General features: G+C 38.4%; 1 protein-coding gene across 3 annotated transcripts in view; it reads right to left on the reverse strand.

The window, feature by feature from the left end:
- The window catches only part of ZNF608 (zinc finger protein 608), an 89,471-nt gene that overhangs the window by 38,033 nt on the left and 36,764 nt on the right, over positions 1-14,674 (reverse strand). For all 3 annotated transcript variants that reach the window (XM_087741654.1, XM_087741655.1, XM_087741653.1), the window contains exon 3: positions 11,018-11,273. In XM_087741654.1, the coding sequence (XP_087597780.1) occupies positions 11,018-11,273 (256 nt within the window). The remainder of the gene's footprint in view (positions 1-11,017; positions 11,274-14,674) is intronic.

Here is a 14,674-nt window from a genome sequence, read left to right on the forward strand (position 1 = left end):
CCAAGCACAGATTTACTCCCGCCCCTCAAGAGTCCCTCTCCCTCCTTATTTTTACTAATTTCGTGTGCCACTTGCATGAGCAGAATAAAGATAAGAAGAAATGGCATTAGCCTTCTGGTTCATGTTTCATAAAAATGCGCCATCAGTTGGTACATCTGAACCTCTGTGCCACCTTTAATCTTTATCTGAGGGAGAAACTGCCTGTCAGTTCTTATGGAAAAACCTCCAGACAAGGTATCATGAAATAAGTTACTAAAATGCTACACAACTTCATTCCCACTGTCAACAGGAAGGTGTTCGCAGGGGAGGTCATTTGAAATCCATGTCAAGCTCGCTGGCATCTGCAGTTTCCTTGGCCAGCAAGAAGCCGTACCTCCGTATAACAGTGCAGCGGTTGAGGCTGTCAGAACTTCCAAGTGCTGGAGAAAGGAAAATTCAAAGAAACCAGTCTGCACAGCTTTTGGGTGACACACACACGCGTACACACACAAAACCTAGGAGACAACTCTCAAATAAGATGTGAAGGTTAGTTGTGCGAAGTTTCCAAAAGAGCTAGACTGAAAGAAAATGCATGCGGTTCAATGGATGCCTCCGTTCTCACACGCTGGATCAGCAGAAGTCAGAAGCACTGTGGAGATCTCTCAGCCTTCCACCAGCACATGTGAGGACAACTTCGCTGCTGCCTTTTCTCTCCCCACCAGAACTGTGCTTGAACACTTCGCCAGCTAAATCTGTTTCTAAAAAACCCTGCCTAGCCAGTTTAATGAGAAACAAACTACTATGTCACTATATTTCAAAATCAAGATCTTTCACTCCCATCTTAAGCAGCGCTCCGCTCTGGAAGAAATGGGGCCTATCTGGGGTTTGCAAAAAATTGGTGAGTTGAAAAAGCTTAGAAATTGGTTACTGTCAAAGAACTAAACTACACTGCCACTTAAGAGTCACCCAGGTCTGACATGCTTCAAAAGACTGAATTCTTAATTTTTATAAGACCACCAAGGAAAACTTTTTCTTTATACATCAATGGAAAAAATGAAAGGCTTTTTCAAGTGCGTGCAGACTGTCCTGAAATGTCATCCTTTCTTCCAGAATTCGACAAAAATGATCTGATTTTCATTAAGTAACAAACATTAGTAGCTTCCACTGGCTTTAGTCCAAGCTGTACCACCTCTAAATACAGGTCTCTAGCTGGGAATTGTTGCAACCCAGGAGCAATAATTTTTTTTTTTTTTCATTGCTCAGGCTTGTAACCAGTGATACTTCTTACTCTGAAGCTAAATGAAGTCTACCAATAGCCAGCGGTTCTTCTGGATGAAACTGGCTTGGATGCAGACAAACTTGTACTGGCTTCACTGCCACCAGTAGTGGTTTGAACAGAATTTCTCAAGAAGCAAATATTAATTCATTGCAAAACTTTGTCAGAAACCACAGAATCTACAGTCATAACTTTCAGGACTTCAATAAAATTGTAGAGAATAACCTAAAAAGTAAGCTTTTTTTAGAAATCCATAACACACATTAGAAGTCATACTCTGCTAGAAGTTGACATCAGCTTATCTCTTCCCTAAGGAAAACAGCTCCTTTAGTGAAACCTGAGACTCTTCTTTCTGTTTCTAAAATCTCCCAACCAGAGGGGGTCACATAGCCTCAGGCTTTGAAAGACCCACAAAAGCCAGCTCTGTATGAATGCAAGGTTAAGAAGTACAGGTTCAGTCACTGTAGGGGAAAGTAAACAGGCAGTAAAACATAATTACTTGTTTCAACCTACTTAAATGCAGAAGTTTTAAGTGACTGGGGAAAAAAAACACCTCTAGATTAATTGAAGACTGATCTGGAACTGCCCCTGTTTGAAACTGATCCTCCACAACACTTGTCCACAGTGTTAGGGGACCAGCTACAGAATTGCCATCTACTGACAACTAACTTCAGTTCTGTTTTATTAATGGAGATCTGTATACTATTGGCTAAGTCACTAGAGAAAAAGCAAATGGCTTGATCTGCCTGTTAATGCTCATATAGAAACAACAAAACTCAAACAAAACAGTATCACTTAAACACACTAAAATATCACCCCAAGCGAAGCCCTAGTAAACTTCCCAACTAAGCCTAACAAGTAACTGACATCTGTTAAAAGAAACAAACAAAAAGCAGGTGAAAAGAAGGCCTTCCTTAAGTATTCTTTTTTTATTAGGATTAAATCTTTAACAAGGGTAGTAAGTTCTGCCCTTAAAAATTAATTCTGTGGCTTTTTATTTCCATAGCTATGTCGCCTTAAAAATTCTTTGAGATTTAAATTTGCAGCTAATAAATACAAACCAGTGTTAATTTCAATGGACATATAAGTGTTTCTGCTTTAGTTGATACTCCTTAAAACAAAAAACAAAACCAAAACCAAAAACAAAGCCTCAAATAGACAGAATTAAAGCAAAGTGCTCTAATACTGGCCTTTTTTTTTTTTTTTATCCCAGATATTTTTGCGTTTTTTTCCCCCTAAATCTCATGGCATTTGGGGATATAAAATTGATTGTGGTTTCCATTGCAACACTAGCTTTAATAAATCTAGACCTAGTTTTTCAGTCTAAATCAAGAAAGCTATTTCCCTTGAGCTTTTCTTTTTTGATATTCTTTGTCTTCACTCTCAACCTCTACCTTTCCTGTCTCCCTCTTTTTAGAACAAAAATATAAGCTGTAATCTCTTAGTAACCCTGAAGGCCAAAGAACTCTTCACTTCAAAATTTTTAAATTGAGGTTTTCTTTCTGCTTTTTGGATTGCCTCTTGTCACCAAGAGTTCCGGACTAGTAGCTAGTTACTACCACATCAGTAATAACTGGAAAGAATTATTAGTGTGCCCTCAGGGTGACAAAATGTAAGTTTCCACTGATTCTAAAAAAATGAAAAGCTGGATGTTAGGCCAGCCACTGATCGTATACTGGCAAGTTACTCCCAATGCCAAAAGCAGGTTTTTGCTACGTAGCCTGAAACGCAGAAAAAAAAGATTATTTCATTAAATTGATATTAATCTGTACTAGTGAAAACATACAGTCCAGCAACTGACAGAACCTCTCATTCACCGCTGCAGAAGACCAGCAATACTTAGGAGTGTAACAAAACTGGAAGACCACAGCTTGTCCTAACTAGTTAAACCGTGTACAAAATTAGAGTGACTGTGAGAACATCTTTAAATAAGTGGTTTAATCGCTGAACCACACCAGCTAAAGATACCATTTCAGTTGTGCTTTCATTCCTTACTCCAGTGGTATTTATTTAGTAAGAACACACTTGCACGCATACACACTTTCTTCATTAGCAGTCCTCTCTCCCCCCTGCTATCTACAATCCAAACACCACATGTTGCAAGTATTTTGTACTGGAATGGTCTCACTTCTAAGCAATCTGCTGCTATTGAGATTTTGCTTTTGAGCAGTAAATGCTCAAAACTGTTGCTTTTCTTAAAACAACTCCTTCAGTGTTCATAAGCTCACTGCTTGAGCAGGCTCAGTTTCACATTCAAATAGCTCCAAGCAAATGTTTCCAATCTCAATTATCCTCCTTCCTTTTTCTATGCACCCTCCCTGCCCCCATATGCTTGTTTGTAAAAGGGATAATTTTCTATGTATGTACAAGCAGCACAGGGAGTCTTCCTCTGTAGCAGTCTGGCAAAATACAGCTTTTTATGTAAGCACTGTCTGGAATTTGTTAAGTTTTTTCATACTCTGCTTTGGGTTATACCAAGAGAGTTGCACCCAGTCCACACTGACCTGTAAAATGTGGCATTTGCCAGGTCACTTTAGATAAGCTGGGTGTTACTACCCTGGCTAAATAAGACACGTTGGATATTTTTGGTTAGTTATTGCAACTGTACTGTGGCCATGCTCTGCTTAGCATTACATCTGTATCCAGAGTAAAGAGTGAAGCAACAAGGCAAGCACTAGGCAGTAAATGAATCATGCGTTCCTCCATGCAATAGACGTATACAGTCTCTCTAAACAAAGCCGTAGGACTAGCACTAGTTAGACCCTGCGGTGTGTATATGTTCAAGGAGGAACGCTGACATTTAAGTATAAAATTTAACATTTAACAGCATCTTTACACAAATTTCCTGAGTGCTTTTCTTCCAGTGGTGGTCTGCAGTTTTCAAAAATGTTCTGAAGCAATGCTGTTGGGAAGGAATGGAAGGGGTGATGAAGTAGTATGACTTCTCTGCTGCATTAAGAAAGCCTGGAAATCAGCAGTGGTTCTGTTTTCACCTCATTTTTTTCATTTTTTTCTGTTACAGATCTTCACTAATCTGTGATGTTTTCCATCACCTAGATGAACACCTTTAAACTTCAATTACTGTTTAAATGAATGTCTAATCGAACATTTCTGGAAAAAGGAGTGCTTTGTGAAAAAATCAGAATTAAACTCAAGGAGGTCAAAATATCTCCCATCTCACATATAGCTCTGCCAGCAGGGAACATCCATAACCTATTTTGCATTTCTCCTTCACTGTGAAGGTTTATACTGACATGATTTATCTACTGTATGCTGTGAACAAAGAGCCTGCAAAGGTTTGGTTATCACAGCCCAGCTAATTAATGGCAACTCATTAAAGCCACATCAACGCAACCATGTACGCATGGTTCATAAGAGCCAGTCCCAATGGTTTAAAAACGTTTTAAGGGGCTTCTGCAGATATGTGGGGGTTTGGCTCTAAAATTACTATTTGCTTCCTTTATTTTAGATGAAAATGGTAGTTGTCTAATTGGGAAGCTGAAGGTTGTGTGTGAGTGTCTTATGAGGAGCGGCTGAGGGAACTGGGGTTGTTTAGCCTAGAGAAAAGGAGGCTCAGGGGAGACCTTATCGCTCTCTACAACTACCTGAAAGGAGGCTGTAGCCAGGTGGGGGTCGGTCTCTTCTCCCAAGTAACAAGTGATAGGACGAGAGGAAATGGCCTCAAGTTGCTCCAGGGGGGGTTTAGGTTGGATATTAGGAAAAACTTCTTCACCGAAAGGAATCAGGCACTGGAACAGGCTGCCCAGAGAAGTGGTTGAGTCCCCATCCCTGGAGGTATTTAAAAGATGTGTAGATGTGGTGCTTAGGGACATGGTTTAGTGGTGGACTTGGCAGTGCTAGGTTAACAGTTGGACTCAACTGTCTTAAGGGTCTTTTCCAACCTAAATGGATTCTATGATTCAGTCAAAAACAGTTCCCTTTTTGGTTCTCTTAGCACAAATATTTTGTGTTACAGCAATAAAATGTATCAAAATTAAATTACTGCCATACTGGCTTTGAGCAAGGAGTCCATCTATCCCACTCCTTGCCTCTAACGCTGGCCAGCACCGTAGGTTTCAAACAAATACACAAGAAACACTGCAGAAGCCAGTTACAGGACAATCTCAGAATTTATGTCCCTAAACAAGTGCATACACTGATACGGTCAGGCAGACTGTTGAGATGATCAAAAAGGCCCCTCAGACCCAACAAACCTCAGTGCATCTACAGCTAAATCCCTCTCAATCTGAATCCTGTAATGTTAAACTCTTAAAACTGTTCTCAGATATGTGTACATCCCGAAGTACAATCTCCCAAACTCCTTTTGTAAAGTAGGTAGAGCTTTCATAAACCACAAACATTTTTATGCAAGCCTGTGGCTTCCCATTGTGAGATATAGCCCATTTCTCTTTTGCTACATGTTTCTACATAACACGTACTAGGTGTCAAGACTCCAAGTGCCTTAGACAACACAATGAGACGGTTGAGGTCTATGGAGAATCACCTATCTCAGGCTTCCTTAAATCCACTGATTTACTGGGTCTGATATTACAGACAGTAGAAAGAGGAAAAATTAAACATAATATCTCAAAATATAAACACATGCATAGGCTTTTTCTGAACAGATGACATTTTGATACTGGCTGACATTCATACTGGTCAGCAGATGACTCACATGACAGCAGAAAATCGCTGGATTTTAGGTGTTCTGTTAATGTAGCTAGCCAAAAAACCTGTGTTCTCCACAAACTGCTTCTTTGTAACATGGACAGGACAAAGCCTGATTGTTGAGCAATGGATATCTTCATGCTTCTCTCCTATAAGAATACCCACTGTCTTTCAATTCTAAACTGAATATGGTGGTTAACAATACCAAACCACTGCTTCCTGTATGCAGCAAGGCAATGATCTACATCACACAGAAAGGACAGAATATAAATGCAGCCAGTCTGAAAGCTTACCTGTTTTTTACAACTGTATCACTTGGTTTAATAAAGGATATTACCTCTCTCTATAAACCTTGCCTGAGCTCAAGACAACAGTGTGATTTAATCATGGTTGTCTGAATTTCTATGAATTATTGTAAGGTTCTTTGACAAAAGAGATTTTTTTAAAATCTCTAATTTCTGCATCTGTTTACTTACATATTTGACACAGCTTTCAACATTACAAGTTTCAGTGTTTCATCATGCCTTTGTATTTGTGAAAGTAGGAAAATGTGGGTGTTAAACCACAGAAATTGCTAAGGGGAATCAGAGGCAGTCACACTACTTCTCATTCTTCTCGTTCTATTTCTATAGACACGTACGCACCCTTACTTATACACACATGTACAAACACAGATATATAACCAAAGACATTTAAAACAGATTGTTCATTTAAAATAGTTTTTGCAAAACTAAGACCACAGAGTAAGGCAGGGAGGAATCCACGTCAGCTCTGTGCAACAGATATGTTTTCAAAACAACATCTATGCACATTAGTTGCAAACGTGGCAGGCTGGGAAACCCATACACAACAAGTACCAGCATGCCTCTCTGTCATCTAAGCATTCTCCTTTCTACTGAAAATTTCTGCAAAATAGTGTCAGAACTGATGATAGGATAAATTTGGAATACCCTGGAGATGATCCCATCAGATTTCTGAGAGTCAGCAGATTCCCATTTCTTACATTTGACAACTAGTCTCAAGTTATAAAAATTAACAAGCTAACCCCGATAAGAGGACACTTTAAAAAATACAACTCATTTCCACATTATTTGTTACCGAACAACAAGAAGTTGTACCCGAACTGCACAAAGAGGAAGAATGTCAGTGCAGCGAAGCGAGAACTCCAACGCTGCATGTAGACAGCTGGTTCTGCACACAAAGGCAGCAAGGTGACGGATGGCTGTCTCCTACACAGTTTTCAAGCAAACAAGACATCGTCAGAACTAGTGCTTCCCACATTTAAAGCCAGACTCTACTACTAGATGCAGAACCAAAAACAGGACATGACCCAGGGCAACTGCGTGTGAGAAACTAAACAAAAAAGCAAGCTCTAAGCAATTTAGAAAGTTGGTTGGTTGTTTCCCTTTTTTCTGGGTCATTTTTATTGCCTCCAGGCAGTAAGAGACAATTACTGCTCTCTTCAAAACTGTTTTCCCAGAAAATAATTACACGATTTAGCAAGTACCTGATTCTAGATAAACCTTAGTTCTCAGTATAGAAATACAGACTTTTAGCAGCTGTTTCTCAGAGTATCAGAAGACCCAAACAAACAAAAAAATACACTCCAATAGCACTATCAAACTGTTTTTTGTGAAGGACTTTTCCTGTTACTGGATGGTAGTTTCTGGTGTCAAGTACCTGCATTAGCTGCCAACTTTCAGGCTGACTTGCCCATAACCATTTCTCATTCCAGTACTACAGGGTAGCCTCAACTAGTTCCTTCAATATTCTTCTCTACAGCCATTAACACCACTTTGGACACATTATCAAGTCATATCCAAACAAGGTTGTTATGCAGATGAAAATGCCTACTGCATACATATGCAGAAATTAAACACTACACAACTTAGTAGTGGAACTGAGAAATGCCCACCTGATAACCAGCAGTCTCAGTCAATTATATGAGTAACCAGCTATGGTTAGTTACGAAGAGCCCTGTAATAAAATGTGACAGACTTCCGATGGCAGCTTCCCTCTACACGTCTTAAGATTGAAACACTCTGGGAAAAACAGTCTGATTTATTAAAAGTGCTGATCAAGTCAACTGAATAGATTGGCGTGGAATAAATGAAAAGAACTGTAGTAACAACACTGTCTTTGAGCCGCCACAGTTTTGCCTGAAATCCAATACTGCTTCCCCTCCCCCTCCCCTCTGGAGTGAGTATCTTAAAAATATGACTAAGAAAACGAAACATCGTCCTTTTTCTGACCTTGAAGAACAAATGCAACAGAATGTGACAACTTGTTTAACACTTCTAAAAGAAAACTGGTTATTTCAGATACCGAAAACCTTCAAAACATGAATTCTCAGGTATATGCCTGCTCCTCTATAAAGCATATATTACATTTAATAATGAGTTCTACATAAACTATCTGATTTAATCTTTCTCTACTCACTCTACTATTCTTATCATAATAACTGTGATCACTACATCCTTTCTGTATTTGCATTCCCACAGCTAGTTGCTGCAGCATATGAAGGCTCCTCAGCAGCACATTTGGTTCATGCTTCTTACATGCCACAGAGTATGCAGGCATCCTACAAGACTATTCTGATCACCTCACAACTCGTCTAACAGAGTGGCTGAATCAGGTACAAAGTAATTCAAATATCTCAAAACATAAGCCAAGGTCAGGAATTTTTATACCTTAGCTTCTTAGAATTGTTTTACATTAAAAAGCTATCGGATATATAGACAGCTAGATAGATGTCAGTTTGCATGTGTGTTTATATTGGGTTTTGGAAAGCAGCGAAGGGAGTGAATATGAAAGAAACACATGCGCATCACGAAAAAAATTTGTATTTCAGTTGGTCATTATGAACATGAAGATGGTTTTAGATGTCACCAATTACAAAGATTTCAGTTAGAATATTCTGGATTTACACCAGTTTAGGAAAAGTCACGTTCTGGCCTAATTAAAGTCAAAATCATAACTGGAGAAAATTAGTATCTGATAATCTTCCTTCTGTTAAATAGAAGACCCATCTGCACCCTGTTTCCTAAAATTTGGCAGAAATGGCTTCATGCAAGCTGCTATATAGCTGCTTTCATGAACATGTCAGAAAATTTGAAAACAGCTAAATAGATACATATATGTGTGCCCCAAACGTCAAAACTTAATTAAAATGCAAAAATGATCATTAGGAACTCATTTTTCATAATACAGTGTTGATTGTGAACACTGGGAAAAAACGAGTAGAATTTATGTTGTTTTCTTCAGTCAGCAGGGTCCGAAACAGTAAAGCACAAAGAGCACAGTACAAACCATACAATATGAAATCATATTGATTATATTCAGTCTCTTAATCTACATTCCAGCTATATTTCTGGAGTATTTTAGAATTCCACTTTATCTATTACTGTAGTCACTCATAGCTGTAGTGTCGCCAAACAGTATTTGTAAAACTGTGAAAACAAGCACATTCGAAACCGTTTCACTCAAACATGGTGTCATTGAACTCTGAGTTGTTTCAGAAAATTGTTTTAGACAAACTGGGAAAAGGTTAAGGGAGTTAATTTCTATTAACTAACACGACTTCTTAAACCAGAAGAGTGCTGTGAAACTGGTACATGGAATGTCATCCTGACCAGAATGCACTTTTTTTAATACTTTATTTCTGGTGCCAAACCTTTAACAAGGCAGGCTTCTTGAATTCAGTGGGGGTCAGAAGTTTAGTTTATTCAGCAAGAATAACACTATTAACAGCTACTGCTCTTTCATGTCAACACAGTTAACGCCCACACATTCCAATTCTGGTTAATACAGGCCAGTCAAGGAAGACTGGAGCTGCTAAGGGCAGTCATCTCTGCAGGGGTATTTTAAAACAGAATTTATACTGTGCTTTAAAAACAATCTAAAAGGATCAATCTACCTTATGAATTTGCTGTAGACATACACAGAGAGAAAGATGGATGGATGAAAGCATATAAAAGCAAGTAAATCTGACTCTCTATTGATTTTTGAGAGGACATTGTAGAGCACATTGGTGAGGTCTTATATATCACTGCAAAGGACCAAATGCCGTTGTGCGTATGTCTGAAGGATGTCAGGATTTATCATGAAGCAATGCACTGCTGTATTCTTTCATTATATCCTTTTGTAAATAATCTCGTTTTCACTGTTGAGGGAGGTAGATCACTAAAAATTAAATAATCCTCAAAACAAACGTAAGAACAATCACAGGAGGACTCTCAAGCAGCTATAACTAGAGAAATCCACTATTATTAAACCAAAAATTACAGAAATTTACTGTACACATGCAGTATTTTTAGCATTAACAGGAGAAAGCTGGTATTTTAATAATGAGCTTTTGAAAACCAAAATGGAAAAATCTGCATATCACAGCATAATCCTCTTCCTACTTACTTTGTTCTAAATCATAGCAAATCAACCTTTAGTATTCCCCAAAGCTCTCCAGCACTCCTACTTGGCCAAATGCCTTCAAAGGATATTAAAGAAATCACTCTGGTTTAGACAGCACTTCTTTACCAGATGGAACACTTCTCTTCGAGCAAGAATGCTTTCCTCTTAACGCATGTTTCAAATAACCAAAATGCAAACAATAATCACATCAAATTGAATTTCTGCGGGGTCTCTGGGGCTTCTATTGTTACAAAATGGTGGCATATTTGATCATAGTGTCTGAATTCCAAAATATTCAGCTTTCTAAGTTTTCATCTAAACTATTCATATATCCACGCCCATCACATATACCCTCCTCATGATGTACATTCAAATAGCACATTTATGCTATTTTATTAGCTATTTCTTTATATGCTTTTCTCAATATAGCAATAGGAAACAATTCTATTGTTAACTGGGGTTACATGGTAGGTCGTTTGGAAAATACAATTGCTTAAATAACAAAAAACCTGCCATGTGTTTTTAAAGGAAAAACTCACTAGCTAAGCTATAAGGCTGTGACTGCCATTGTACACAATGGTGTCACAACAGACTAGCAAGCCCTTGGTTAGCACCCAGGCAGATACAGCAAAGTCTCCTGCTCGTTAACATATCTCGCAGACAAACCTAATGGAAAAAACAATTTACCTTCTTCAGTTTCATGCCACACAATTCCTTCCAAGTTCACGCTGGTCCCAGGCTCACAGGGTCCAAGGCATTCAGGTTCTGTTACTACTCCAACCTCGCAAGTATTTACACCCACTGAACGAGTCCGTACCAAAAGCTGCTCGACTGGTGCTGCAATATTGGATGAAGATGGGGAAAAGTAGGAAGGCAGAATCTGAGGTGTGATACTGCTGGAAATCGGAGGTGGAGGTGCAGGCACTGTAAACAGGGGATCAACCTGAAAACAACAGACAAACTTACTATAATGGTGCTGTGAGATTTAAAAAAAAAAAGATAAATTAAAAAAAAAAAAAGCCCAGTTTGCCGAGACTGCATTTGTGTACCCGTGATACACCAAATCCCTGCATAATTTCAGTCTTATGAGTTTAATTTTTTTGACATCAGCCCCCAAATGCTGCACATGAAAAGTTATGTACAAAAATATCTATCATGCTAAACAACGCAAATTGCTAATTTTCTACAAGACTATTCCCTGTTGTCATAGACTGCTAGTATGAAACAATAATAAATTTTAAAAACAAGGATTAAGGCCACTTCTTTCTTGGTGCTGACAGAGACTGATTTGTGGACGGAAATTAATTTTGCAAACTGGGAACTTCGTTTTCTGTTTAAAGAAAAACACTTATAAAGACAGTACAAAGACATATAAATGCCATTTTTTCATGTGCATCATAGAGAAATTATCACTTGGAACAATTCTAATATCCATATGGCATCAAATATAATATCTTGTCATCCAATAATTTAAAATACATTAGGATCACCCACCTAACAGCTTACAGATAACATTTGCATCTTTCTGCTTGAAATAACAGATGAGGACTTTTACAAGAATCTATCCAAACCATCTAATTTCTCAGGGTTTCCAAAATGCATAGATGGAAGAATACAACTTGCCAGACAATCAGTCTGTACACAGACAATTCACACAGAGACAAGATCTATATATGAACTGAAGAAGTTATCTTTCCTGTGTGACTTCCAATATACCCAGCAGCAGATTTTCTGTATACAGATTTGGCCTGAGGGTTCTCAGTATTTTACTGTGGCCATAAGGTCTTTTGTGACATAAAAGATAGCTAAATGAGGATACAAGTGTACCCACCCAAATAGCTAGAACACCTAAAATTCATGTTTATTTGACCCACTGGATCATAGATGTCACACCAAGAAATCATTCTTCAATCCAATGATTTTTAAAAAATGTCTGCTTTCTAGCTGCTTTCAAACAGATGATCAAATGTCTTTAAGTCTATGCTGTTTTTAATTCTGGACCTCATAAGAAGACTCAACAGGAAAGACATAATGACTCACTGTACACTGTCATCTAGGTTTCATTCAAATGTATCTTAATGTAGATTAAAGTTAATTTTGCTTTCTTTTAAAGCCAAGTTGGCAAATGCGGATACAAAGAGAAGAAAGGACTAAAGAGTATTATCCTTGTATTATATATCCTTTGTATCACAGGTCACCTCACTTCATCACATGCCCATTTTTCATAAAGAGAAAATAAAACGGAAATCTAAAATTAAAAAGAACTTTTCAAAAATTGTACCAATTGTTACAATTGGCCTTTGCAACAATTCTTTTGCTGTGAGCATCATTCACACATACAAAAGCTAACACTTTTAATTGTGCACGCAAGCCTTGCGCATGCTAAATATTTAACAAAAATATTTTGTATGATCTTTGTATGACCAGCCTGGATTCTGATCTCAATAACACCAGAACTAGGGAGAAGAGAGGAGGGACCTATAACCACATTCTTCTCCAAACTCATCCTTATTTTCGGGGGTTCTTTTTATTTAGGACTAAAATAATCTTCAGGTTAGAGAGAGAACAAAAAACCCCAAAGCAAAACGAGAATACTAAAAGCATCCATTAGGAGTAAAAATCTGCTAATACCAGCAAAAATCTCCTGAGTACAGCAGAGTTCCTGTGGCATAAAACCAATGCAGTTAAGCAATGATATCTTTATTCTTCTCTTTATGCCATTGCAATTGCAGAGTTAAAGCACAGGCAAAAATGCTTTGCAAAGCAGACTTGAACGCACGTAGGCAAGTCAAATATCAACTGATCCCCAACAGCAGCTGTTACTTGCAAGATCTAACAGTAAGCGTAACATAAAACCATAACCGTGTATGCCTAGTATGGGGGGACACTGATTCTATGCCATACAGATTCTGGCTGTCTGATGCCAAGTGCAGGCAAACAGTTGGATGGCACAGAGCCCTGCTGCCTGGCACTGGCTGTGTAATGGGGCTCTGTCAGTGAAACGGGGTCAATATGTACCCCAGGCATAATTTAGAGGAGTTCTTAATGTATCTTGCTTCAAGCCAGAAGAGAACCAGGATCAGTAACTGCCAGGTAAATGAAGCCCAGTGCTTAGGAAAAGCTAAGCCACATCCCTTTATAAAATCAAGAAATGCTGATGAGTGGCCTGTTTGATAGTTTACATGGTGTTCTGTAAAGCTGTGCAAAACCTCCTACTACACATGCAACATCATTCTTCCATAAAACATACTCATCACAAAGCCAGAGAAAAAACAAAATGTTTGCTATTATCATACTAAACTAGCCAATGTTTTAAAGGAACATAGACTAAATTGGCAGATGTGTCTTCCATTTTCCAAGTATTACAAACAGTGAGGGGGAGCTAAAGAAAGCACAGATCTGACAGTGTACCCTACTAAGTTCTTTGTTACAAATATTTGTACTCAGTTCTGGTTTATTTAGACCTGCTAATAATTGTTCATGTTTTCCACTAGAAACACTCACACAGGACAAGGCCAAAGAGTGGCTATTGCAGTAAAAGAGGATATTACTCTGTGAATTAAAACACTAAGCCTTTGGTGGAGAATTAAGTGGACATTTACTGTCCCTGAGGTTCATGTTCGTTGCACAAATATGACCTTACTCACAAGAAAAAAAATATGCTGAGCTTAAATATTGCTCCAGTTTTCCATGTTTTAAAATTATCCCATCTTGTTTGATAATCATAACGTCAGCACAGCAAAGTGGTGGTTCTCAGCAATCATTGTGGTGACACAATTGTTTTCATTAATTCTCCAAAGGGCACTGATGTAAGCTATTAGAGGCAAAGAGAGAGGCAGGAAGGCCGCCATCTCCAGTGGAAAAAAGGCACATAAGACTAACATCTGGTGGTGGCAGTCTGTCAAACTGAGGAAAGTTAATGTCAAGAACAGATGCTCTGCAGTTTCTCACTGTTATTTTTGCATGATTATTCCCAGGTGTTGGTGCATACTGAGCAGTAGCCTTGCTGTTTATCACACGAGAGTTTCCAATATGAGAATGAAAATCTAAATCTGAGGAAGGTTATTTACATAGATGCTCTCTTTATACACATAGTCAAAGGGCTTCAAAAAAAGACAGAAATATTCAAGCAATATTTTCTTCATTCACCTAATTCCAAGAGCTTTTAAGAGCTGATTAGTGACAAAGGCTACAAAGCTGGAGTGTTATTCATGGCAGCTTTCCACAGCCAAGTGTTTGATTGCATCAGAGCACTATGGCTCTTAGTAGTAGAAAGCTCACAGAAAATGAAGAATGCCTGCCAAGCAATGTAGTCAGTGCTCCATGAAGTGCTCCTCTATCCCA

The sequence above is a fragment of the Nipponia nippon genome, unplaced genomic scaffold, assembly GCF_047370975.1.
Source record: "Nipponia nippon isolate SJK-2023a ecotype South Korea unplaced genomic scaffold, ASM4737097v1 scaffold_8, whole genome shotgun sequence".
NCBI classification, from domain to species: Eukaryota; Metazoa; Chordata; class Aves; order Pelecaniformes; family Threskiornithidae; genus Nipponia; species Nipponia nippon.